General features: G+C 47.1%; 1 protein-coding gene across 1 annotated transcript; it reads right to left on the bottom strand.

Annotated features, from left to right (window-relative positions):
- Positions 1 to 3,445: 3,445 nt before the first annotated feature.
- On the bottom strand, positions 3,446 to 26,828 carry LOC145533076 (histone-lysine N-methyltransferase PRDM9-like). Its single transcript, XM_081559617.1, is given in 15 exon segments — positions 3,446 to 4,011; positions 4,074 to 4,392; positions 4,558 to 4,847; positions 5,098 to 5,778; positions 5,781 to 6,106; positions 7,747 to 7,940; positions 9,066 to 9,133; positions 9,655 to 9,928; positions 10,146 to 10,242; positions 12,332 to 12,488; positions 14,275 to 14,324; positions 18,447 to 18,554; positions 18,862 to 18,978; positions 19,379 to 19,477; positions 26,022 to 26,828. Coding segments are annotated over 15 exon segments (2,916 nt in total). The 5' UTR covers positions 26,071 to 26,828; the 3' UTR covers positions 3,446 to 3,924.
- Positions 26,829 to 26,934: the final 106 nt, after the last annotated feature.

The raw sequence follows: 26,934 nt of genomic DNA on the forward strand, positions 1-26,934 counted from the left end.
TCGTGATTATCTGGGTCGTGAGGATCTTTTCTGTACAGTTCTTCTGTATATTCTTTTTTTTTTAAATAAATTTATTTATTTTAGTTGGCGGCTAATTACTTTACAATATTGTAATAGTTTTTGCCATACATTGACATGAATCAGCCATGGGTTTACATGTGTTCCCCTTCCTGGACCCCCCACCCACCTTCCTCCCCATCCCATCCCTCTGGGTCATCCCATTGCCCCGGCCCTGAGCCCTTGTACAGTTCTTCTGTATATTCTTGCCACCTCTTCTTAATATCTTCTGCTTCTGTTAGGTCCATACCATTTCTGTCCTTTATCAAGCCCATCTTTGCATGAAATCTTCCCTTGGTATCTCTAATTTTGTTGAAGAGATCTGTAGTCTTTCCCATTCTGTTGTTTTCCTCTATTTCTTTGCATTGATCTCTGAGGAAGTCTTTCTTATCTCTCCTTGCTATTCTTTGGAACTCTACATTCAGATGGGAATATCTTTCCTTTTCTCTTTTGCTTTTCGCTTCTCTTCTTTTCCCAGCTATTTGTAAGGCCTCCTCAGACAGCCATTTTGCTTTTTTGCATTTCTTTTTCTTGGGGATGGCCTTGATTCCTGTCTCCTGTACAGTGTCACGAACCTCTGTCCATAGTTCATCAGGCACTCTGTCTGTTAGATCTAGTCCCTTAAATCTATTAAAAAAGATTATTTATTTACTTTTGGCTGTGTTGGGTCTTCGCTGCTGTGCAGGCTTCTCTCTGCTTGTAGGGAGTGGGGGCTGCTCTCTCATTTCTGTGCTGAACTTCTCACTGTGGTGGCTGCTCTGGTTGGGAAGCACGGGCTCCAGGCATTTGGGCCGCAGTAGCTGTGCCCGGGCTTAGTTGCTCCACTGCACGTGGGGTCTTCCCAGATCAAGGATTGAACCCGTGTCTCCTGCATTGGCAGGTGGATTCTTAACCACTGCACCACCAAGGAAGTCATTCCCCTCCCCACTTCCTGCCAACATCCCCCTTTAAAAAGAATAGAAACAACCTGTTTAATAAGTTTTCAGGACTCTGAGCTCTGAGGTCAGCGTCTGTGGTGTCATTCTCCCAAAGGCATCTTGGCTTCAGATACTGGCTGGGCTCATGAGTCTGGAGACCAGGGCAGGTCTGGCGGCTGAAGACAGGCTTGGCCTCTGGAGCTCTGCCCTCACTGACTCACCCAGGGTCCAGAGCCCCAGCAGCCAAGCAGAGCCATGCGCAGGCGGGGCTGGTACAGCTGTGGGGCTGCTGCAGTCAGGGTGGAGCGTGCGGAGGAGGCAGCTGGCTGTCCGTCCCCGTGACTGCTGCTGTCCTGTGTGCCCGTGCAGGGCAGTCACGGTGTCAGGTGAGGCCTGGCCGCTGTCGTGGGGACAGGATGGGACCTCAGACAGCTCACATCCCCACCCCACCCCACCCCACCCCACCCACGCTTCGGATCGTGGCTTGTGGCTGCTGGCAGCTCCCTGGGCTGGGAGGCTGGGTAAAGCACCAGCCCCCTTGCTCAAGTTGAGTTGAGACCCCAAGCTCTGGGGTCACACACCGTCCCTGCCACCATGCAGGTCATCCCACTTCTGTGAGGGAGGGCCTGTGCGGGGCTGTGGGTGATGGAGGATTTGGGGGTGTTGTGGGCTGGCCCAGGAGCCAGCTTTTTGAGTGGAAGAGAGGGGAGCAGAGGGGAGGGAGAAGATTTGATTGCTCAGGCCTCCAGGGGATTCCAGGCCCAGCTCCGGTGGGAGGTGCAGGTGAGAAGCCCCTGCAAGTTTCTGGGTCCCCACTGTATTTCAGTTGAAGCCCCTCTGCCTGCACCACCCCTAACTCTCCCTCTTGTGGCCTCTGTCTAAAGCCACAGACGATGGGGACTCTATACGGCTTCCCTTCCTGTAGGGAAACCAAGCCACAGACAAACGTTTTCCTTTAAGAAAGCATGAAAGAAACGAGAAAATACTAGTCGTTGGTTATTACTGACACGGTTCATGTAGAGACGCTTCAGAAGGCTGGCACAGGGAGGGAACTGAGGGCCGTTGCCCCCAGTCCTGGGGTTTGCACCCTCCGCCCCCCGTCCCGTGGCCCACTCTCCCCTTGGTGTCTTCTGGTGACCGGGTGGACTTCAGCCTCCTAAACACATCCCGGAAGGATCAGGCCAGGGCAGAGGTCATTCACAGAGGGAGGGTGTGGTCGACTCTTTAGAACGCCATTGCCTCCACTCTGTGTTGGAGCTCAGTTCTGGGTCTAAGCAAGCGTGGCTTCCTGATGCGGTCACCACCTTCACTCACCGGGGGGACTTTGTGTCCACCTTGTCCCCTCGTGCAGCCTGGTCACCCCTGGGACCTGTGCTGTGCGTATCTGCTCTGCTCACAGCACACCCCGGGGTCCATCAGACTTCACTCAAAAAGGATGTGTAAGGATGAACTATTCCATAGTTAAGATTTTCAAGGTCGCGACAGCGTTGACCAGAGCACGTGGACACAGGTACGAGGCCCGTGCTTAGAGAAGCCGCTGTGTGGGCTTTGAGGACCCTCCGTGTGGGGGTGGGGTGAGGGCCGGACAGGGACTTCCTGCACACGCGGCTCCAGGCTCTATTCTCGGCAGGGTGGATGACTGTCGGCACTGCCTGTCTGTGGAGGGGCTCTGGGGCTGTCCCGCTCAGCAGGAACAGCAGTGGTGGGAAGGGAGGTCGCCCTCCCTTAGCATCCCTGACCTCACACCAACTCATCAGGGCAGCCGAGTGCCTAAACGGCCCCTTCCTTGTCTGGCTCTGAACCTGGAAGTGTGGGGGCTGAAGGATACACAAAAAACAAAATTCTGTAAAGCAGTTATCCTTCAATTAAAAAATAAAAAGAGATTAAAGAAAAAAACACAAAGAACAGCAAAGGTGGGGCTTGCATTCTCAGCCAGCCTCTGCCAGATTCTGCCTGTGCTTATGCAAAGACCAAAATGTTGGTGCTCCCACCCTGTATCACAGATGAGAATAGAGACACAGAGAGGTTGAGCATCTTGCCCCAGGTCACACAGCTGCTGAGGGCAGGGTAGAGAACTGGATCCCTGTGGTTGAATCTGGAGTCCAGATGCTGTGATGACCCTGAGGGAGCAGCAAAACCAGATGGCCCAGGATGAGCAAGGCACACACACATGTGCACGAGGCCTTCACCTTTGAGGCCACAGAAGTCAGAGGAAACCAGAGGGCAACGAGGAGAGGCCAAAGTGGGGTCGAGGTCTATAAGGAGGAGAGGCCACAATTCCCAGGAGGCCAGGGAATTCTCTTCCCTGGTGAGTCTGTCTCAAACCCTAGATTCCTCTCCCTGGACCCAGGAACTGACTGTCCAGTGTCTGAGTTGGCTCCAGAATTATGCCTTCCCAGGGGTTCAGCTACCGCTGGACCTCACTGCTCTCAGCAATAAGCGGGGGATAAGTACGTAGTCTGGGCTTCAGATTTGTTTGGAGACAAAATTTATTAGAAGAGGAGTACAAAAAACCACGAAGGCAATTGGCATGAACATCTCCAGAACACTTAAGAAACCCTCTGCTGTTTATCTACCTCCTCTCCTGTCATTAAAGTGTCATAAAGTGAAAGTGTCATAAAGGTCTATTTAATCAACTAATTCTGTGCTTATCACTCCCTTTCTTTAAAATATTTATTTATGTATTTATTTATTCAGGCGCGCTGTGTCTTAGTTGCAGCATGTGGGAGCTAGTTCCCCAATCAGGAATTGAACATGGATCTCTGCATTGGAGTCTTGGCCACTAGACCACCTGGGAAGTCTCTCCTCATAATCTTGGGGACAGTAACGGGTCAGAGACCTCCTCTGAGGCTCCCTTAGAGCTGCGGAATGGGGTGGCTGCAGTAATCCTCCTGTGGCTAAGATGTGGTTTGTTGGTCATAACTCACTCACACTCCCTGCACACATAGGGCTACTCCCCTGTGTGTGTCCTCTGGTGTCTGTTGAGATGGGACTTCTGACTGAAGCTTTGCCCACATTCCACGAAAACATAGGGCCTCTCGACTGTGTGTGTCCTCTGGTGCATGATGAGACAGGACTACTGACTGAAGCTTCGCCCACACTCCCGCAAACATAGGGCGTCTCCCCTGTGTGTGTCCTCTGGTGCATGATGAGATGGGACTTCACACTGAAGCTTTGCCCACACTCCCCGCAAACATAGGGCTCCTCCCCTGTGTGTGTCCTCTGGTGCATGATGAGATGGAACTTCACACTGAAGCTTTGCCCACACTCCCCGCAAACATAGGGCTCCTCCCCTGTGTGTGTCCTCTGGTGCATGATGAGACGGGACTTCACACTGAAGCTTTGCCCACACTCCCCGCAAACATAGGGCTCCTCCCCTGTGTGTGCCTTCTGGTGTCGGATGAGATCGTACTTCCGACTGAAGCTTCACCCACAGTCCCCGCAAACACAGGGCTTCTGGCCTGTGTGTCTCCTCTGGTGCATGATGAGATTGGACTTCACACTGGAGCTACGTCTACAGTCCCCGCAAACATAGGGCTTTTCCCGTGTGTGTCCTCTGGTGCATGATGAGATCCCACTTCACACTGAAGTTTCGCCACAGTCCCCGCAAATATAGGGCTTCTTCCCTGTGTGTGTCCTCTGGTGCATGATGAGATGGGACTTCACACTGAAGCTTCGCCCGCAGTCCCTGCAAACACAGGGCTTCTCCCCTGTGTGCATCCTCTGGTGCCTGACGAGATTGGACTTCACACTAAAGCTTCGCCCACAGTCCCCGCAAACATAGGGCTTCTCCCCTGTGTGTGTCCTCTGGTGCATGATGAGACGGGACTTCACACTAAAGCTTCGCCCACAGTCCCCGCAATCATAGGGCTTCTCCCCTGTGTGTGTCCTCTGGTGCATGATGAGATGGGACTTCACACTGAAGCTTTGCCCACACTCCCCGCAAACATAGGGCTCCTCCCGTGTGTGTGCCTTCTGGTGTCGGATGAGATTGGACTTCCGACTGAAGCTTCACCCACAGTCCCCGCAAACACAGGGCTTCTGGCCTGTGTGTGTCCTCTGCTGCATGATGAGATTGGACTTCACACTGAAGCTTCGCCCACAGTCCCCGCAAATATAGGGCTTCTCCCGTGTGTGTCCTCTGGTGCATGATGAGATGGGACTTCACACTGAAGTTTCGCCCACAGTCCCCGCAAACATAGGGCTTCTCCCCTGTGTGTGTCCTCTGGTGCATGATGAGATTCGACTTCACTGTGAAGCTTCGCCCACACTCCCAGCAAACATAGGGCGTCTCCCCTGTGTGTGTCCTCTGGTGCATGATGAGATGGGACTTGACACTGAAGCTTTGCCCACACTCCCCGCAAACATAGGGCTCCTCCCCTGTGTGTGTCTTCTGGTGTCGGATGAGATTCGACTTCACACTGAAGCTTCGTCCACAGTCCCCGCAAACATAGGGCTTCTCCCCTGTGTGCGTCCTCTGGTGCATGATGAGATTGGACTTCACACTGAAGCTTCGCCCACAGTCCCCGCAAACATTGGGTTTCTCCCCTGTGTGTGTCCTCTGGTGTGAGATGAGATTCGACTTCACACTGAAGCTTTGCCCACACTCTCAGCAAACATAGGGCTTCTCCCCTGTGTGTGTCCTCTCATGTGTGATGAGACTTCACCTATCCTTGGAGACTTGCCGACACTCTTCGTACTTGGCTTTTATAATCCCTGAGATCCTTGCCTCCATGATTAATTTGCCTGTGTCCTCTGGATTCAGTTTCTGGCTAGTTCTGGGTTCTTCTGTCTTTCTCTCATGCACCCCAGAACCCCCCCCCCCATTTGTCCTCTGGGTGAGTAGGAAGAGGCCCTTGAAATCCTCTTCAGCCTTATGCTTTTCAGCAAAGGTTGGGGCCTTTCCTTGGCCTCGTGACCCTCCGGTTTGTCACTCGGGCTGTGTGGATCGGAATATCTCTCCTGCTGATTTTGATTGCCGGGGCAGTGATCCTCTGCTTGGAGGTGGTCTCTTGCAGATGGTTTCAGGAGGGTCTGAGAGGGGTGACTGCGTTGGACATGTTCACTGAGGAATTTATGACTGGAGAAGGCCAGAGAGCAGGAGGCACATGGGTGGATCTTGGGCTTCGGTTCTGGTGAAAGAGGAAGCTTTTGGTCAGGTAGCTGGTTTGCCATGGTAAGGCCTTCCCACTAATCATCTAAGTGTTGACAGCGCATGATTTGTCTCCCATGAAGTGTGTGTTTACAGTCCACTTTTCCATTCCATTCTTATTCGCTACATCTACAGAAATCCAGGAAGCCTGTGTCAAGGGCCTTTTCTACATATCACCCAGACTAGGTACCCTCCAGCAGCATCAGAGGCAGTGTCTCTCCTGATAAGAGGTGGATCTGCAGGGACCTTTCCCTGCGTGTATGTATCTGAAAAGTCATGTCACGGTGGCCACAGGTATTTTACCCTACTGAGAGATAAGACTTGATGACTTAGATGGAATCTTCCTGAGCGGCTCCCTGTGAGGGGAAAGGGTCTATTAAGTTAGGGGTGCCTGGCCTGGAGCTCTCTGCATATGGGAGGGAGCACAGGGGGTAGTTAGAGCAGGTGTGAGTAAAGCTGAATTTATAGCTCTTTGTTCAAAGAGCAGCCTTTGTGCTGATCTCTGCAGGAAGTGGGTTTCAGACTGGATGAGACCGAGCAGCCCAGGTCCCACTGACTACAAGTCTCTGGCTCCTGCTGCCCGAACTGGTTCACAAATCGATCCTCTCTCAGTTTTCCATAAATTAGAAAATAAAGGCATGTCCTTTCTCAAGCCTCACCAGTATTCATACCTCATTTATTTCATTCAGTCTGAGTCCATTTAACACGCACTAGGAAGTCTAGTTTAAAAATATATCTCCAGCCAGACTCGTCATACCCTTACTCCCATGCATCTTCAGCCAGCCCACTCTCCTCTCGTGTCTGGCAATGAACTGACCTCTGAGGGGACTCCTCGCTGCTGTCTCTTCCCAAAAATGAACCAAAGCATCGTCACAGAACAGAGAACATGCAGCTTGCAGCTGAAAGCCTCACGGTTGTTCTGTGTCACCCAGGAAGACCCCTGAGGCCTGCACGTGGACACGGGCCCTGAGGCTTCCTTGTCCCGTCCAGCCTCCTTCCTCTCCCTCTGTGCTTCCTCCTGTGACCACTGGCATGGCCTTGGGGCTGCGGCACTGGCTGCTCCCCTGCCTGGAATCCTTTTCCAGGGGTGTTATCTCTGCAGAGACCCCACCCTCTGCTCACGCTGATCCGAGGCACTTTTCCTGCACTGTTTTCCTCAGAGCACCAGCCTCTGTCTGGTATGAAGCCTGTGCTGCCCCAGGGCAGTGGTTCTGTCTGTTTCGGTGGGTGGAGCCCTGTCTGGCACAGAGTATGAGCTCACATGACAACAAACTGAAACAGTGACTGAATGCAAATCACTGTACACCTGTCGCTTAGAAATGGGAGGAAATGAGGAAGAAAGAGGGAAAGGTGAGGGAGCGGGTAGGTGCTGGGAAACTTGTTTGTCTCTGAGCCTTTCAGCAGAAGGTGATGTTACAAAGTTTTTGCGTGAAATTTTGAAAATTAGAACTAACATTTTTAAATAAAAATCTTTCCTACCAGTCATATGAAATGAATCAAATTCTGAGGCATTTTAATGACGACTTGACTGACTTTAGACTGGATTGTACTCTGCTTCGGGATTGGGCCAGGGAGGCTCCCCAGGATGGGCTGGGGCGCTGGAAGAGGGGTGGCGCTCACCTCTTCCGGCCGCGAGCTCACTCTTCCCCTTGCTGTCCCGCTTGATGCCGAGGTCCTCGCCATACTCGTCCCCGTACCAGACCAGCAGCTCACAGCCCGGACTGACCACCTGGCAGGTTCGGTAGAAGATCTGCCTGTGATACTGGAAGGCCACCAGGTTCTGCTCCTTGTTGTCCCGGGCACAGCTCACATACCTGGGGTCGAGGCCGGGAAAGGGAAACAAAACTCAGGTGATGAGTGTCCTCCACGGTTGGACCATGCCCAGCTCCTTGCCTTCAGGCTCTGAGGCCGCTGTGGCTCCCACCGCCCCTCATGGAGACCTTTTGTTCACACTTTCGACCAGGCCGTGTGAATTCCTATTTCCAGATTCTGTTTCCAGTCCTCTTCCTGGCTGGAATGCTTTTCTCTCCTTACCTAATTAGCCATTTTCCAGAGCCCAGTTCCAGACTCATCTCCACCTGGACTGTCCCTGAGGCTGGTGACCTCCAGCTCCTCCAAACTCTGAATTGAGTTCTCTTTCATTCCACAGGACTTGGTGCTCCTCGGCTAGCACGCAGCCCTCAGCACTCACCTCAGCCTGCCTTCTCTCCCGAGGCTTTTCTTCAATCTCCCCATGTGTATCCAGGGTCTTATTCACTTGCCCACTCCCTCCCACGGAAACTTGGAGAGTGCTTTGACATAGCTTGAGACCCAGAACAGTAATAGTTTATTCACTTTCTGCCTGCCCTGATGAAAGGAGAGGCCCTCAGAGAATGGCCATGCTCACGGCCTTCCTGCCCCCCATTCCTTCCCAGGCCTCAGGGCTCACTTCTCACTGGAACCGAGCCTGGGGAGGTTGTTGACCACATGGACTCAAGGTCTCCTGTGTTAGGTTATCCTGGCACTGTGCAGTTACTCAAAGACAGAAAAATTAAGGTTACTGTTCCTAAAATCAATTGGCTAATGTCTGTCTGCAGTATGTTCTCCAAAAGGACATGGGTTGTGTGATCTGCTTCAGTAATGAAGTTCACTGTCTAAACTGAAACATAAAGTGCTTGGTAAGTGTCAGTTAAGTGAGTTAAAGTGTCCCTGGGGAATCTAGACTCCTCAAATTGTTCTCAAATCCCCCAGTTTTGTGCAAGCATATAGACTTGTATTTTGAGGGCACATGCTATATTGTTATTTCCTTCTTTCTAATGTCTTTTGAAATGAAAGAGCATGATATGGAGGAAAAGAGGAAAGAAGATGTGAAAGCTATTGAGGGAGAGGGGTTAAGAAGGAAAGGGGTGTGGGCTTGATGGAGGATCAACCTCTACAAACTGCAGACTCACTGCACTCACCTCATCCAGTTGGCCAAAGACGTGTCCTTTCCATCCACATACTCATAGCAGTTTCTCCCTTTGGTGATCTGAGTGTCAGAAAAAGAGTTACAAGCTTTCCTCTCTCTTTTATTTTTTTTGATAGGAAGTAATAGAAGAACTATTTCCCTCTGCAGTCATTGGTGCTCTTCAGCCTGCATGGATTCAACTGCCAGTCAGATCACACGGTAAACTTGTTACTCATCATTCCAAGTCTGAGTCTCTTGGTTCATTGAAAGCAAGGGCTCCACAAGGGAGGAGTCACCTCTGTGCGTCTGTACACTGTCTCCCAACTCTCCTCTGACCTTTAGATAGAAGTCCTGTGTGCCTGTACACTGTCTCCCACCTCTCCTCTGCCCTTTAGATGGAAGTCCTGAGTGTCTGTACACTGTGGTCCCATCTCTCCTCTGACCTTTAGATGGAAGTCTCGTGTTCATGGCCAGTGCACACAGTACAAGGGCTGACTGTGTCATTGCTGACTGTGTCATCACCATCTGCATCCTCCCATGTAGACATGAAGTACTGCCCTACCACACACAAACGAGGACAGGGAAACAGGGGTATTTCTCACCAGCCAGGAGTATCCACTGTTGGCGGCCTTTTCATCGTCTGTCATCTGGCCCTCGTAGGGGCCAAAGTGCAGGCCCAGCGGCAGATCGGACACCTCGTTCCACACTCCAAGACCAGCCTCAGGGGTGCCCGACAGTCTGATACTTAACCCAGGGAGCAGAGTGAGGGCTGAGCGGTTGGCATGTCCCTTTTCCACCGCACAGTCCTTTAGAAAGGTTGGGGGCCCGTGGGCAGCACAGCTGTCGATGAAGAAGTTCTGACACTCACAATTTGGAGATGAGAGCAACAGGGATGAGGGGAGGTATAGTGATGTTGCTGGTCGTAAAGACCTTCAGAAAGAACTGGGGCACTCACGGCATTTGGCCTCGATCCTATAGCCCAAGTCATAGAGGAAGGGGATGACTGGGGGACCAAATGGTGAAATGAGGTTATTAGACCAAGGCCTCATAGCCCCTTCTCCGTGAGTGGGCCAGCAGGGTCACTCACAGAGGTTAGTCATCATCCTGGGGCTCTCTGACCTCTTGGTACACATGGCCCTTTCTTTCTTGTAGATTGTACCTCTTCACTCCAGTCTCCTTTCTTCTGAGTTCTAAGATGGAGAACAGAAGCTAAGTAAGGCTGGTGGGGTCTGGAGAGTTCAGTTCAGTTCAGTTCAATTCATTTCAGTCGCTCAGTCATGTCCGACTCTTTGTGACCCCATGAATCGCAGCACGCCAGGCCTCCCTGTCCATCACCAACTCCTGGAGTTTACCCAAACCCATGTCCATCGAGTCAGTGATGCCATCCAACCATCTCATCCTCTGTTGTCCCCTTCTCCTCCTGCCCTCAATCCTTCCCAGCATTAGGGTCTTTTCCAATGAGTCAACTCTTCGCATGAGGTGGCCGAAGTATTGGAGTTTCAGCTTCAACATCAGTCCTTCCAATGAACACCCAGGACTGATCTCCTTTAGGATGGACTGGTTGGATCTCCTTGCAGTCCAAGGGACTCTCAAGAGTCTTCTCCAGCACCACAGTTCAAAAGCATCAATTCTTCGGAGCTCAGCTTTCTTCAGTGTCCAACTCTCACATCCATACATGACCACTGGAAAAACCATAGCCTTGACTACACGGAGCTTTGTTGGCAAAGTAATGTCTCTGCTTTTTAATATGCTGTCTAGGTTGGTCATAACCTTCCTTCCAAGGAGTAAGCGTCTTTTAATTTCATGGCTGAAATCACCATCAGCAGTGATTTTGGAACCCCCAAAAATAAAGTCTGACACTGTTTCCACTGATTCCCCATCTATTTCCCATGAAGTGATGGGACCAGATGCCACGATCTTAGTTTTCTGAACGTTGAGCTTTAAGCCAACTTTTTCACTCTCCTCTTTCACTTTCATCAAGAGGCTCTTTAGTTCTTCTTCACTTTCTGCCATAAGAGTGGTGTCATCTGCATATCGGAGGTTATTGATATTTCTCCCGGCAATCTTGATTCCAGCTTGTGTTTCTTCCAGCCCAGCGTTTCTCATGATGTACTCTGCATATAAGTTAAATAAGCAGGGTGGCAATATACAGCTTTGACGTACTCTGGAGAGTTAGTCCCTGTTTTATCAGAAAGTGTGAGATCTCCTACCTGTCCATCTATACACTTTGTTAAAACTTGTTTACATGTATTTTTCAAACTTTTACTTTTGTAATTTTATGTTTTAATGTTACATTATTTATTTCTTGGCCATGCTGCATGGCTTCTGGGATCTTAGTTCCCTGACCAGGAATGGAACCCCCACCTCCTGCAGTGGAAGCGTGGAGTCTGAACCACTTAACCACCAGGAAGTCCCTTCTCTATACTTTGTTTCCTCTCCCTTTAACTACTGGTTCAGGAGACTGAGGCTCCACACTGACCACAGATGCCCAGTTCATTGTAAGCTTCCTGCACTTCCTGTTAGTAGGTTTAACTTCACAAACTTCTTACTTAGGAGATAGTTCACTGACACATCTACTCAGAAAATGTATGTTAAGGGCACATGACACCTAAGGCATTGAGCAGAGGTCTGGGCATAAACACTAACAAAGCATGGTCCCTATCATCACAGCTGGATTTCCTGAACTACTTTTAGTTCCAAAAGGTGTCAGCACTTTTTTTTTTTTTTATAAATTTATTTATTTTAGTTGGGGGCCAATCACTTCACAACATTGCAATAGTTTTTGCCATACATTGACATGAATCAGCCATGGGTTTACATGTGTTCCCCCTCCTGGACCCCCCACCCACCTCCCTCCCCATCCCATCCCTCTGGATCATCCCATTGCCCCGGCCCTGAGCCCTTGTCTCATGCATCGAACATGGAATGGTGTTCTGTTTCACATATGATAATATACATGTTTCAATGCTATTCTCCCAGAACGTCCCACCCTCACCTTCTCCCTCAGAATTCCATATAGGTGTCAGCACTTTTGCATTTAATGTAAGGCTTTCAAACACTGTATGAGTTATGTATACTTATCTTCAATTTACAGAGGAGCAATCAGGACCTCAGAAAATGTGAAAGATTTTCCCAAGGCCCCATTGCTAACTTCATGTCTCAGATCAGTCCAGATTAAACCCAAGCCTACCCAAAGTCCACGCCACACACCCAGGCCATACTTATTAGCTTTTCTACAGGGATTAGAGAATTAGAGGAACTCCCCAAATTTTCTCTTACTGACTTTTTGTCTGGGGTGCTGTGCAGGGGTCCTTGCTTTTCTGGGAGGGGGCACCGGTTTCTGAGCCTGCTTGGAGCCACTTGTCTTCAGCAATTTTGCTGCTCCTGGCAGTTCTTTCAAACTAGATTCCGTAATTAATGGTGCCCTGGACATTCCCTTCCAGGTGAGTAAAAGACAACATGCATTTCTTTAGTTCTTTAGGACTTTATGAAGTGTTGTCACATGCATGACTTTAGTTAATACTTTGACAGTTCTTGGAAATACCTGGTGGAGGGGGGGTCTGAACACTGGAGTGTAAAATAAGGACCTAAGTGAGTAGTGAATCAAAACTGGAATTCATATCTTAAGGTTCTTTCCCTTCAACTTTCTGCATAAAAGTGAGAGCAAGGCAGGGAGACTAGCTGGAGGTCAGGGAAAGAACAGGGTAAGGGCTCATAGAGAAATCCAGGGGTGGGGTTCTATTAATTAGTGGACCTTTGATGGACGAGGAAGTATGGAAAATTACAGAGGGGACAAAACACATCTGGAAAATAAGGTGACAAAGCAGTGAGATTGAGAAGAGAAAAGATGATCGGCAGAAACACATTTAGAATAAAGAAAATGAGCTGAAAGTTGCAGGTTGCCGTGTCCTAGAGACAATGTTTGGAATTAAAGTAGCTGGCCTCATCAATTCTGCTTGAACAAGGCTGTATGACTAGCTGGTTCTCCTCAGTTTCCTGATCCATAAATTGGTATACATGCTAATTCTTAATGTTACAGTGGACATGAAATTTAATAACATTTCAACAAATTGTGTGAGCTATTTAATACAGTATGAATGTGAGTGTACATCCCTGCCATCAATTTATCCCTTCAACTGCCTCTATATTTGAAGTCTAGCTCACATATACTATCTTTAGCATTCTTTGACCTTCTTACTCCTAGATGAATGTTTAAATGTGGAGTCACTCCTTCACAAAACATTCAGGGGGCCCTCGGGGGCTTTGAGCTGGGCCTGGACTTCTGAGAATTAACGGGTATGGGCTAGGCTCTCAAAGCTCACAACACAGGGCAGGTTAAACAAATGATTCCAAACATGAGAGTTGCCTAATCAGAGCTCAGGGGAAGGACTTGTTACTTCCTCCTGCAAGAATGAGCATTTGAAATGATGCCCAGATGATGAGTTTCTACTCAAAAGCGGGTAACCTATGTGAAGTCCTTCAGTTATTTTCTTATTTGTTGCTTTTCAGTCATAAACCTGAGGCTTGTCAGGGTTGCGAGTTGCTTCCTCTTATTGGAGTGGGAGGCTCTGAGGTAGGGATCCTTCATCATCCCGGACTGTCCACTCTACACACTGCTCAGCATGTCCTTAAGCTTCTTCATCCTGGACTGTCCACTCTACAAACTGCCCAGCATGTCCTTAAGCTTCCCTTAGTCAGAATTCTTAGCATATCCCTCCCTAGCACAGCACAAAAGAAGTGAGGTTGAAAACATCTCTCAGATGAATGATATAAAGATGTATGAATAAACTTCATAAAACTGTGGAAGTTTTAATCATTTTGTAAGGAGTTTAGAAAAAGTGCTTTGGATTAGATTGCACTACCAGTGATACTGTGATCTCAGGCATATAATCAATCATTTTTTTACCTCAGTTTTGTGATCTATAATGGTAGTAGCTATATACCTACTTATAGGTACTGTAGGATTGTTTTAAGGTTTAAGTAAGTTTATTCACATAAAATGCTTAAAGTCTGAAATATTGGGAAAATAATGTAACAATAGAACAGTCTACTGTTGTTGCTGTTCTTACTAACTGCAAAGATGATGATGATATCAGACACGGTGCTAAAGACTCAGGACAGGAAGGCAGCAGCCTCCAGGATCTCTGTGTTCTCTCCTATTCTCACCTGTGACTGAGTTCATGAGGAGGATATTTTGGCAACAGGATTTGGGAAATACTCACCTTCTGGTGTTTACTGTGCCCCACTCTGAAGGCCATCCTAGAAGGTTTACCTAAAAAATGATGAGAATCAGTGTTTTGGTTGGTAAATGTTTCCAAAGTCTGGGCATTCTAATTAAGGACACATAATTTTGAGCCAGAGAGTGACAAGGACAAGGATTACCAAACGAGGAATGGAAAATGATTTCTGTGTCATCAATTCCTATGCTTCCACTGGGAGCATTACATAATTTTCTTAAAATTAAAAAAAAATATGAAACTTTATCTGTGCCTCATCTGATGTCCATAAAGTATCTAATAAATTTACTGGCCTTTCATGACAAAAGTACTCAACAAAGTAGAAATAGAAGGAAGTGACTGCAATGTAATAAAGGTCATATATGAAAAGTCTAACTCTAACATCATAGTCATAAGTGAAAAGCTGAAAACTTCTCTAAGATCCAGAAAAAAAGGCAAGGAGGCCCATTCTCAACATTTCTATTCACCATAATGTTAGAAGTCCTAGCCAGGGCATTAGGTTAGAAAAGAAAACAAAAGGCTTCCATTTGGAAAGAAAGAAGTAAAATTATGTCCGTTCACTGAGGACATGATTTTATGTACAGAAAAATCTTTAAAATTCCACACACAAAAAAAACCTGCACAGAAAGTTGCACGGTACAAAATCAACATTCAAATATCTTTCCATGCATGAACAATGACCATCCCAAAAAGGAAAATAAGAAAACAATCCTATTTATTTTTTTTTAAACTATATTCAAGATCTAAATTTAAATTTTAAAAAATATTTATTTTTATTTATTTGTGCCAGGTCTTTGTTGCGGCATGTGGGATCTAGTTCCCTGACCAGGGACTGAACCCAAATTCTCTGCATTGGGAGTGTGGCGTCTTAGCCTCTGGACCACCAGAGAAGTCCCAATAATAATAGCATCAAAAAGAATGAAATAATTGGGAGTAAACTTAAGACTTATACATTGAAAACTACAAAGTATTGCTGAAAGGAATCTGACACAAGTAAATAGAAAGGCGTCTCATGTTTATGGATTTGGAGACTTAATATTATTAAGCTGTTCATACTACCAAAAGCAATTTAAAGATTCAGTGCAATTCCTATTAAAATCCCAATGGAATTTTTTTCTGATATAGAAAATCCATCCTACAGTTAATAGCGAAATCTCAGAGGACCCCGAATAGGCAAAACAATCTTAGAAAGAACAGCAAAGCTGGAGGCCTCTGATTTCAGAACATATTACAAAAGTACAGGAACCAAAAGAGTGTAGTTTTGGCATAAAGTGTGTGCTTAGTCGCTCAGTCGTGTTGACTCTTTGTGACCTTTTGGACTGTAGTCCACCAGGCTCCTCTGTCCAGGGGATTTCTCAGGCAAGAATACTGGACAGGGTTGCCATTTCGTTCTCCAGGGGCTCTTCTTAACCCATGGCTTGAACCTGCATCTCCTGTGTCTCCTGCATTGAAGGCAGATTCTTCACCTGCTGAGCCACTGAGGAAGCCCGTTGGCATAAAGACAGACACGTCAATCAATGGAACAGAATAGACAGCCAGAAATAAACAGAAATACACTCTTGGATACATGGTCTAATGATCTTCATCAAGGGTGTCAAGACAACAGGAAAAGTTTAATCCCTATAACGAATGGTGCTGGGAGAACAAAATATCCATATGCAAAATAACGAAGATCTTACATCATGAAGAAAAATCAACTCAGAATGGATTAAAGACCTAAATGCGAGACTTGATAAGACTCTTAGAGGAAAACAAGGATGAAGCTTCATGACACTGAATCAGCGATGATTTCTTAGATATGGTACCAAGTGCACAAGTATTGTTAACAAAGTAAAAATAGACAAAGGAGATTACATTAATCTTAAAAACTATGTGCAGCAAAGGACACAGTGAACAGAGTGAAAAGGCCACCTACAGGATGGTAGAAAATATTTGTAAAATATGTATCTGATAAGGGGTTAATGAGCATACACCAATATGAAGCCTACCTATAAGTCAGGAAGAGAACCTGATTGACCACGATGGAACCCTGATATCAAACTTCCATGCTCCAGCATTGTAAGAAAACAAATTTCTTTTGTTTAAGGCATGCAGTCTGTTTTATTATGGCAGTCTGAGCTGACTAACACAGTGGGAGAAGGAATTCAATAGACATTTCTCCAAAGAAGATACACAAATGGCCAAGAAACATATGAAAAGATGCTCAATATTACTAATCAATAGGGAAATACAAATTGAAACCTTCTGTGATGGGCAATATGAATAAGAAGACAATAGCAAGTTTGGTAAGGATATGGAGAAATTGAAACCCTTATACACTATTGTTGGAAATGTAAAATGTTGCAACCTTCATAGAAAACAGCATGGAGTTTCCTCAGAAAATTAGAACTGCTATATGATCTAGCAATCGAACTCAAGAGTATATTCCCATAAAAAATTGAAAGCAAGATCTTGAATAAACAGTGTGCACAACTATGGTCATTGCAGCATTATTCCCAGTTGGCGAGATGTGGAAGCAATCTAAATGTTCATTGGTGGATAAACAAAGATTATATATAAGATATATCTTATATCTGTTATATACACATGGACACAATGGAATGTTTTTAAGCCTTAAAAAAGAATTCTGTCATATGCTACATCAAGGATGGGCCTTGATGATATGCTAAGTGAAATGAACCAATCCCAAAAAGACAAATATTGCCTGATTCCACTTCTATGAGGTATCTAAATTAATCAAATCCATGGAAACAGAAAATATAATCATGGTTGCCAATGGGTATGAGGAGGAAGGATTGGAGAATTGTTCCTCAGTGGGTTAGGGCTTTAGTCACGCAAGATGGAAAAGTTCTACAGATTTGTTGTACGATAATGTGTATATATATCCCCAGCGGCTCAGCGGTAAAGAATCCGCCTGCAATGCAGGAGATGCAACGGACGCAGGTTCGATCCCTGAGTTGGGAAGATCACCCAGAGCAGGAAATGGCAACCCACTCCAGTATTCTTGCCTGGAGAATCCCATGGACAGAGGAGCCTGGCAGGCTACAGTCCATGGGTAAGCAAAGAGTTGGACATGACAGAGCGATGAACACTATGGCCACTAACACTAATGTGTACATAGTTAGCAAGAGTGTACCATACACTCAGAAATTGTTAAGAAGGTAAATAAAGATGTGCAGAGGTATGGTGAACTGTGGTGTATGTAGTCCCTATGAAGAATCTCTCTTCATGTCAAAACCTTTGCAGACAACCAAATGTTTGGTTTTCATGTCCCTTTCATTAGTTTTAATAAACTAAGGGAACAGAGGGACTTCCCTGGTGGCACAGTGGATGAGAATCTGCCTGCCGATGCAGAGGGCACAGTGTCACAAACTACTGAGCCTGCATGTGCTCTGCAACGAGAAGCCACTCACCGCAACCACAGAAAGCCTGTGCACAGCCATGAAGATCCAGTGCAGCCAAAACTAAATAAATAATTTTTAAAAATCTGGGAGAACAGAAATTCAAAGATGGAGAATTATAGAACTATCCAAATTGTTTTCTCCAGTCTAGCAAGATTAACTCTTCTAAACTGTCTGAGCAGCAGAAGAGGAAGCGAGCTGCTCGCTTCTATTTTATAATGAGTGCGCTTCATTTTATTTCCCTGATGCTGTCTCTGGTCAGTGAAATGTGGGAAAGATCAGGGAGAAGAAACAGTTCTCTCAAACCCTTTCTCAGAATTAAAACAAAGAATTAGTTTCACCTTAGGGTAAGAAGATCATGTGTTGTTGTTTTATATACATACATAAATAATGTATCTTGACATAATATGTTAATCATTTCCTTTCTTAAGAGATTTAATCCAATAACCAATTATGAGATTAGTATTAAATCTCTTTGGTGAATTTATTTCTAGGTTTCTTTAACTGCCTTTCATTAAGAATGTTTAGCAAAAATAATTCTTTTTAAAAAGAATGATAGATTTTAAACATTAAACTTTTGAGAATTACACTGGAAAATCTATACATTCATCTTCATTCAGGCTTATGTCAATATTCAGCCACAACCACTTCGGAATGCTGAAAATTATGTTTTCTTTGCTAATGGCTGAGATATAGTTGAGACCTCAGCCCAGGCTGGTTTCAGGAAGACACCGCTAAATCCTCCTGGCCCCTCACCTTGCTGCCTTGGTGTCCATTCTTCATCAGAATCCTCAGTGTCATCTACCTGGGGTTTGATGACCTGCCTGCGGTGATGCATGAAAGCTGGTCGAGTGGCTCTGAAACCTAGAAAGAAGCGAAATATTTGTTCTAAGAAGGAGGAACAAAGCACAGAAGCAATGGAAAGTGTCACAAAGTCAGGGAAATCAGTAGGATGGGCTGGGAGAATCTAGAACAAGGCAAGAAGTGAGCTCTGCACTGCAGGGTCAACTTCCCTTTGGTACAAAACAATAAAAATTTCCTTCAGGTTAGTCTCCACACAAAAGGCAACTGTGAGCAAATGAAGCCATCTAAGAGAGGGCCAAGTGAACACTGAGGGTGAAGACCTGGTTCATGTTTCCCAGGCTCACAGGCACCCAAGACTTCCTGTTACCTATAGCAATCAGCACTTCATAGTTCTTTTTCACATTCCTATATTGGATTTTTTCCCATTCTCTCATCTCTTCCCATTCTTCCTTGGAGAAGTATACAGAGATGTCTTTGAAAGCATCTTTGTCCTAAGGAAAATAATAGATTTCATCAGTGATTAATAAGTCAGACCTTAGAGCTGGGCCTTCTCCTCCACCTTTTGTGCAGGGAGTAGCCTGAAGCTACTGGATGGTCTCTGTGAGACAGGGATGAACACTTTCCTTCCAGACTGTGTCTTGCTTAACTGAACAAACACTGAGCATTTTCCTAACTCTCCCTGGACACAAAGCAGTTGACGATACTAGTGTCCTGTTTTGTCCCACTCCACCCCACCATCTCATACAGGACCAGCCATTCCCATCCTGTGTACGCTCACAGAGAAGTTCACTCAGCTGCCCAGGCAAGCAGTCTGTGGTCCTTCAGGGACCAGCGCCGTGTCCTTCCTATAGAGCTGGCTTAGAGCCCAGCTTTGCCGCCTCCACCTCTCACTGTGGGCTTCCACTCTGTTCTCCCGGCATCTCCCTCAGTGCTCTCCTCTGGAGACCTGTTCGGCCTCATGGCCATTGGAGTGCTCAAGGTGCCTGTGGAAGAAGAAGGTGCTGAGATAGCCCAGATCACTGTCCAGAGCCTGGTCTGTCTTCCTTGAGTGGAGTGTCCAGGGCAGGAAGGTGAGGGGAAAGTCGGGGTGAGGGTATTGGTGGGATGGACGGACCCTGACCAGCTATGACAGACCAGCCTGATGTGAACTAGATTTGGTTTCTTTGGTTCCGCTACAGTTCAGCCCCTCCCAGGAAAGGCACTGGGAGGGACGTGTCTGTGGGTGACGGAGGGAGTCCTGAGGAGACCTGGAAGCCCCTAACTGCTGGACTGGGTTCAGGCTGAAATCAGGGCTCTGTTCCAGTGCAGGAGAGGGAATATTTCTCCAAGAAGGGTTTTAAGGCTCTCCGCCTGGGGACTCAGAAAAATCTGGGCATAACGTGAGTTCTACGTCTAAGCGACAGGTCACTTGGCCTGAGGAGATCTGGGTCACACGGGCTGAAGGAACTGGGGTCTTCAGACAGAGGGAACTGGGGATCTTTTGGCTGATGTAGAATGTGCAAGGTGAGAGAACTTGGGATCTTTGAGGCTGAGGAAATCGGGGGTTTCTTATTAAGGCGCTTCAGGTCTCCGACAGGCAGGACAGTTGGGGTCTTGACGACGAAGAGTTTTAAGAGCTCCCAGGCTGAGGTATTCAGGGTTTCCGAGGTTAAGGAAATTTGGTCTCTCTGCGGGTGATATTTTTAGGGTGCCTCAGGCTGAGGGGAACTGGGGTTACTCTAGGTATTTGAGGGTCGCAGCACTAGGGGATTCGGTGTTTCTGCGGGTGAAGGGACATGTAGTCCCTGAAGCTGACGAGACGCAAGCTTCCTTCAGATTAGGACTCAGATTCCTCAAAGCTGATGGGATTTGGGGCCTCTCACCCTGGAATTTGAAGCCGTTAGGCTAAGGGTTTATGAGGGTTGTGCAGGGCGTGTTCCCGTCAGTCTCCCCGCTGTCCTGCGGTGCTGCCCAACCTGGCCTGGGGCGCGCTAGTAGCTCGGCGACGTCCAGTCCTCCCGCGCTGAGAAGAAGTGAAGGGCGAGCAGCCAGCCTGTACCCTGTCAGGCATGAGCCATCAATCGCAGTTGCGACCGAGGCAGTCTGGCCAATAGGCACCATGAAGGTGCGGAGCGCGATGGAGGCCCCGCCCAATCGCTCGGGGATTGGCTGCTCTGGGGGCGTGTCTGTCACGAAGCCTCCAGCTTGCAGGAGCATCTTGGCCGTTTTCTTTGCTTGTTTTCAGGCAAGGCCTCTTAGGCCTGGATCCTCAAGTGGGCGGGTTGTCCTCAGGCTCGATGTTTCCTTCCAGTGCCCTCAACTGGAATCTCGGCTCCCCCAGACTGTAGTCGTGCTCCTGGACTTTCTCCTAGGCCCACCTGTGCCCTACCTTGTCAAATCCAGTTTTGGCAAGAACTCTATGTGATGAGTACTGCATTATTCAGTGGAAAAGGGTGTAATTAACTAAATTCTGATGAGACACAAGATAAACAACATATGGTCAAAGATTTAAATGCAAGGCATGGAATAAGTATGTTAGAAAAAACTTGGAGGATTTTAAACCTCAAAGTAGAAGTGGCACTGATGAGTCATCTGTATATTTAATGTAGGTATTAAAAGCTTTCAGAAATGAGGTATAAATAAAACCTCAAAGCCTTGAAAGTGTTTTCTGTAAAAGGAGGCATTGAACTGGAGGACAAAGGATCCACAGAGCTGAGTTTGCTTGATACTTACTGGCTTCACAAGATAAAATAGGGACGCTGTTTCTGGCCCTTAGCTAGCTTTGCTCGCAGAAAAATAACGTGATTTCCATGTATTGGAAGCAAGACAACTGACTGTAGAATATGTATCAAGTGGTGGTTGTTAGCCTGGGTGGAGAAATGTTACCAGGAAAGTGAATTTACCTCTTGGTGGCTGTTGAGCCAGAAGATACAACCCAGCCAAAGCTCATGGGAAGGAAAAGTGTATTACTTGCAGAACTATGGAGAACACCATGGAGCTTTCCAGAGCAGTATCTCTCTAAACCACAAACTTGGGGAAGCTTTAATCTATGGGCACAGGTATGTTCAGGCTTTCATGGTGGCTCAGACGGTAAACAATCTGCCCATAGCAGAAGACCCGGGTTCAATCCCTAAGTGGGGAAGATTCCCAGAGCAGGGCATGGCGGTCCACTCCAGTATTCTTGCCTGGAGAATCCCATGGACAGAGGAGCCTGGTGGTCCATGGGGTTGCAAAGAGTCAGACATGAGTAAGTGACTAACATGTTAACTTTACAGGCATGTTCACTAAGGGTCTTGGTCTGTGGCCGACTCCAAGCTTCAGTTGATTGAAGTCTTGAGAGTTAGAACTAGTCACCACCAGCATCCCTTACATTCCACCTGGTCTGGTATAGATACAGATATCTATTCTTCTTCATATTCTTTCCTCTTATCAGTTCAGTTCAGTCGCTCACTCGTGTCTGACTCTTTGTGATCCCATGGGCTGCACTACACCAGGCTTCTCTGTTCATCACTAACTCCCAGAGAGTGCTCAACTCATGTCCATTGAATCGGTGATGCCATCCAACCATCTCTCCTCTGTCATCCTCTTCTCCTCCTGCCTTCAATCTTTCCCAGCATCAGGGTCTTTTCAAATGAGTCAGTTCTTTGCAACAGGTGGCCAAAGTATTGGAGCTTCAGCTTCAGCATCTGTCCTTCCAATGACTGTTCAGGTCTGATTTCCTTTAGGATGGACTGGTTGGATCTCCTTGCAGTCCAAGGGACTCTCAAGAGTCTTCTCCAACACTGCTGTTCAAAAGCATCAATTTTTCAGCGGTCAGTTTTCTTTATAGTCCAACTCTCACATCCGTACATGACTACTGGAAAAACCATCGCTTTGACTAGATGAACCGTGGTCAGCAAAGTAATGTCTCTGCTTTTTAATATGCTGTCTAGTTTGTTCATAGCTTTTCTTCCAAGCAGCAAGCGTCTTTGAATTTCATGGCTGCAGTCACCATGTGCAGTGATTTTGGAGCCCAAGAAAATAAAGTCTCTCACTGTTTCCATTGTTTCCCCATTTATTTGCCATGAAGCGATGGTACCAAATGCCATGATCTTAGTTTTCTGAATGTTGAGTTTTAAGCCAACTTTTTCACTCTTCTCTTTCACATTCATCAAGAGGCTCTTTAGTTCTTTTTTTGCTTTCTGTCATAAGGCTGGTGTCGTTGTGTATCTGAGGTTATTGTTATTTCTCCTGGCAATCTTGATTCCAGCTTGTGCTTCATCCAGTCTGGCATTTTGCATGATGTACTCTGCATAGAATTTAAATAAGCTAGGTGATGATATACAGCCTTGACATACTCCTTTCCTCACTTGGAACCAGTCTGTTGTTCCATGTCCTGTTCTAACTGTTGATTCTTGACCTGCATACAGATTTCTCAGGAAATTTCTCAGGTGGTCTGGTATCCCCATCTGTTTAAGAATTTTCCAGTTTGTTGTGATCCACACAGTCAAAGGCTTTGGCATAGTTAATAAAGCAGAAGTAGATATTTTGCTGGAACTCTCTTGCTTTTTTGATGATCCAACAGATGTTGGCAACTTGATCTCTGGTTCCTCTACCTTTTCCAAATTCAGCTTGAACATCTGGACATTCATGGTTCACGTACTGTTGAAGCCTGGCTTAGAGAATTTTGAGCATTACTTTGCTAGCATGTGAGATGAGTGCAATTGTGATGGAATTCCAGTTGAGCTATTTCAAATCCTAAAAGATGATGCTGTGAAAGTGCTGCACTAGATATGCCAGCAAATCTGGAAAACTCAGCAGTGGCCACAGGACTGGAAAAGGTCAGTTTTCATTCCGATTCCAAAGAAAGGCAATGCCAAAGAATGCTCAAACTACCACAAGGAGTCGGACACGACTGAGCGACTGAAATGAACTGAATTGAACTTGAACATTCTTTGGCATTTTCTAGTCCCGTGGTCACTACTGACCTGGATGGTCTAGTGGTTTTCCCTACTTTCTTAAATTTAAGTCTGAATTTGGCAACAAGGAGTTTATGATCTGAGCCACAGTCTTATGGCTCAGTTTATGATCTGAGCTCCCAGTCTTGTTTTTGCTGACTGTATAGAGCTTCTCCATCTTTGGCTGCAAAGGATATAATCAATCTGATTTCAGTATTGACCGTCTGGTAATGTCCCTATGTAGAGTCTTCTCTTGTGTTGTTGGAAGAGGGTGTTTGCTATGACCAGTGTGTTCTCTTGGCAAAACTCTGTTGGTAGGGCAAAGGGTAACAGGAAGAGCAACAGGGACTCAGATTCAGCAGCAGGACATTAGTTAGGGCCAGCAACAGGGCCTTAATTAGGGACCTTGTTAGGACTTCAGAGATAACTTCATGGCCTGAGTAAAAGATAATTCCGGCTGTTAGTTAGATTCACTTCAGTGACTTTCTTAGGGACATAGTCAGGGCCTTAGTAATAGGATCGGGGTGTTATTTTGTGACAGCTTAGGCTATAAGAGGCAGTATCATGGCCTCAACTAGGGGCAGTGTCAGAGTTAGGGACAGGCTTAGGGCCTTCATAAAGTATAGTTCAGGCCTTAGCTAGGGACAGTGTCTGGGGCTTAGTTAAAGACAGTTTCAAGGCTTCAGTTAGACATAACTTGAGGGCCTTAAAGAAGTTCAGGCTGTTACTTAGCAGCATCTCAGGACCTTAACAGGGTTAGCATCAGGTTCACAGTTGTGACCAGTGTCAGGGTGTTAGTTAGGGATAGCATCAGAGACCTACTTCAGTACATATTCAGGGCCTTAATTATGGACAGGATCATGGCAAAAGTAGGGATATAGAGGGCTGTTAGGGACACCATCAGGGCATTAGGATGAGTCTCAGGGTGTTATTTAGAGGCAAAATGAGGATGTTAGTTAGGGAAAGAGTCAGAAAATTGGTTACAGACAGTACCAGCCCCTCAGGTAGAGACTTCTTCAAGGCCTTAGTGCCTTGAAGTGAGGGAGAGCATCAGGGGTGCATCTTCAGTGCCTGAGAGAGGGAGTGCATCAGGCCGTCACTTAAATACAGTGTTAAGGGCTTAATTAGGGAGCGTGTCAGGGCCTCAGAGAAAACTTGAAGACCTTAGTAAAAGACACTTTAGATCATTTGTCCCAGGGATATTGTCAGGGTGTTCGTTACAACCAGCATCAGAGCTTTAGTTAGGGAGAGTTAAGAGGACAGTTTGCGAAAGCTCAGGCCATCATGGACAGCTGAGGGCCACAGTTTGTGTAGGGTCAGGGCCTGGGAGTGAAATCGAGCAGGACCCTGTGGGGCTCCTGGGCCCAGAAGCCTTTCCCATGTCCCCTGTTTCTTTGTTGGGAATAGACTACCGGCTCCATGACCTACCCTGAGCTCGAAAGGGCAGACTGGAAGAGGTGCTAATCAGGGAAGGGAGGGGATGCAGAGAGAAGGAAAGAGCACTCAAGAAAGAGTATTTTGTCTTGGATCAGGGTCCTGTTTCTGTCAAAAGGGATACACACAAAAATATCTCTAAACTTTTTACCCAAGTAAACATCCTCTCCAGCAAAATGGAAAATTGTAGCATTCTTCATTCCACAGAAGCTCACCAAGAGACCACTTGAGGTCAGATGAAGGGAGTTCAGGCCCTGTACACACCCTATTCCTTACAACAATTCTGCCCTTTAACCATTGCTATAAAGTGAAAGTCACTCAGTCCGACTCTTTGTGATCCCATGGACTATACAGTCCATGGAATTCTCCAGACCAGAATACAGGAGTGGGTAGCCATTCCCTTCTTCAGGGCATCTTCCCAACCCAGAGATCAAACCCAGGTCTCCCGCATTGCAGGTGGATTCTGTACCAGCTGAGCCACCAGGGAAGCCCAAGAATACTAAAGTGGGTAGCCTATCCCTTCTCCAGGGAGTCTTCCCACCCCAAGAATTGAACCAGGCTCTCCTGCATTACACGCAGATTATTTACCAGCTGAGCTACCAGGGAAGCCCATAGCTATAAAACTCATAAGCATATCCTTCTGCCTTGGGGCAGTTTTTGAGGGCATGAGTTTTCTGTGTCCCTTTTTGCTAGCAAAGCAGCATAGCTATGCTTTTCTACTTCACCTGAAACTCTATCTCTGAGATTCAGTTTAGCACAGGTGTACGGAGGTGGCGTTTTGTGATCAGATTTAGTGGTCATTGTTGGGCTGACTTGGGGATGGCCCTTGTGGGTCCTCTGACTTGATCAGATGCTCAAAGATTCTCTCCATGCCAGCCTCTTTCAAGAGAGTGGAAGGTTGGAGAATTCCATTAGAGGGCAGATCACCTGGCATTCTTGCCTGGAAAGGCCGAGACTGAGTCATACCCCATCTGGCAATTGGAACTCCAGGGCAGGAGCAGACAGCAAAGAGGGTCTGCCTTAGCTGCTGCCAAGGCCAACTCTGCCTTGAGGACTATCCTCTCTTCATCCTGTCTGGACTGTTTCAAATGTCCTACTCCAAGGAATTAATCTGGGAAACCAGGAAAGTAGCACTTGAGGTGTTTCAAGAACTCAGATAGTGTGTGTGATAACTCACCAGCATGCGCTCTGTGGTTCTGTAGACTTAGGATAATCTTGGTTCCCATTTTGGTGGTTGTTCATTCCAGGAAATCTCATCTGGAAGGTGCTTCTGAATTCCTTTGTTTTGAAGTGATCTGTATCTGTGTTCGAAATAACTTCACTCTGTTTATCGTATGGCATATTTTAACAGTTCTTTCAGAGTTAGGCCCAAGTGAGGACTAGAGACAGGGTTGAGTGAGGACTGGAGTCACGTCCAAGTGAGGCAAAGAGTCAGGGCTGCAGTGGTGCCCAAGTCTGGATGTAGAGTAAACCAAGTCAGGATGTAGTGACCAGAGTCCCCGCAAAGTGAGAAGCAGTGTCAGGAATTGAACGGAAAGTGTCAGGACATAGAACCAGAATCAAAGTGTAGTTAGGTCCAGAGTAAGGGCATAGCGAGGACCAGAGTCAGGTCGTAGTGAGGTCCAGAGACGTGCCATAGTGAAGACCGATGTCAGGGAGTAGTGAGGACCAGCAGTGGACCAATGAGAGGACCATTGGCAGGCGACGACAGGGGACCAGAGGCGGGCCGTCGAGAGGAGCTGGGGACCCGATTCCGGCCGATGAGAGGACCTGGGGGGGCGCCCACGGAGAGAACCGGGGGGGGCGGTCCGCGGAGAGGACCCTGAGGGGAGCAGTCAAGCAGACCTGGGGTGGGGAGTCGTAAGTGGACGAGAGTCAGTGCACGGGGGTCTGTGAAGAGGACATGAGGCGGGCTGTCTCACGGCATAGAGAGAGGAAAGAAGTCAGGGCCGGTCACAGGCAGCGTCAGGTCCTAGAGAGAAAAGACGTCAGGGAGCATTGAGAGGAGGCGTCAGTCCTAGAGAGGAAAGGCGTCAGGGAGCATTGAGAGGCGGCGTCAGTCCTAGAGAGGAACGGCGTCAGGGAGCATT

Source organism: Giraffa tippelskirchi, chromosome 2 (assembly GCF_054371585.1).
Source record: "Giraffa tippelskirchi isolate mGirTip1 chromosome 2, T2T-mGirTip1v1.2.pri, whole genome shotgun sequence".
In the NCBI taxonomy this organism is placed as follows: domain Eukaryota; kingdom Metazoa; phylum Chordata; class Mammalia; order Artiodactyla; family Giraffidae; genus Giraffa; species Giraffa tippelskirchi.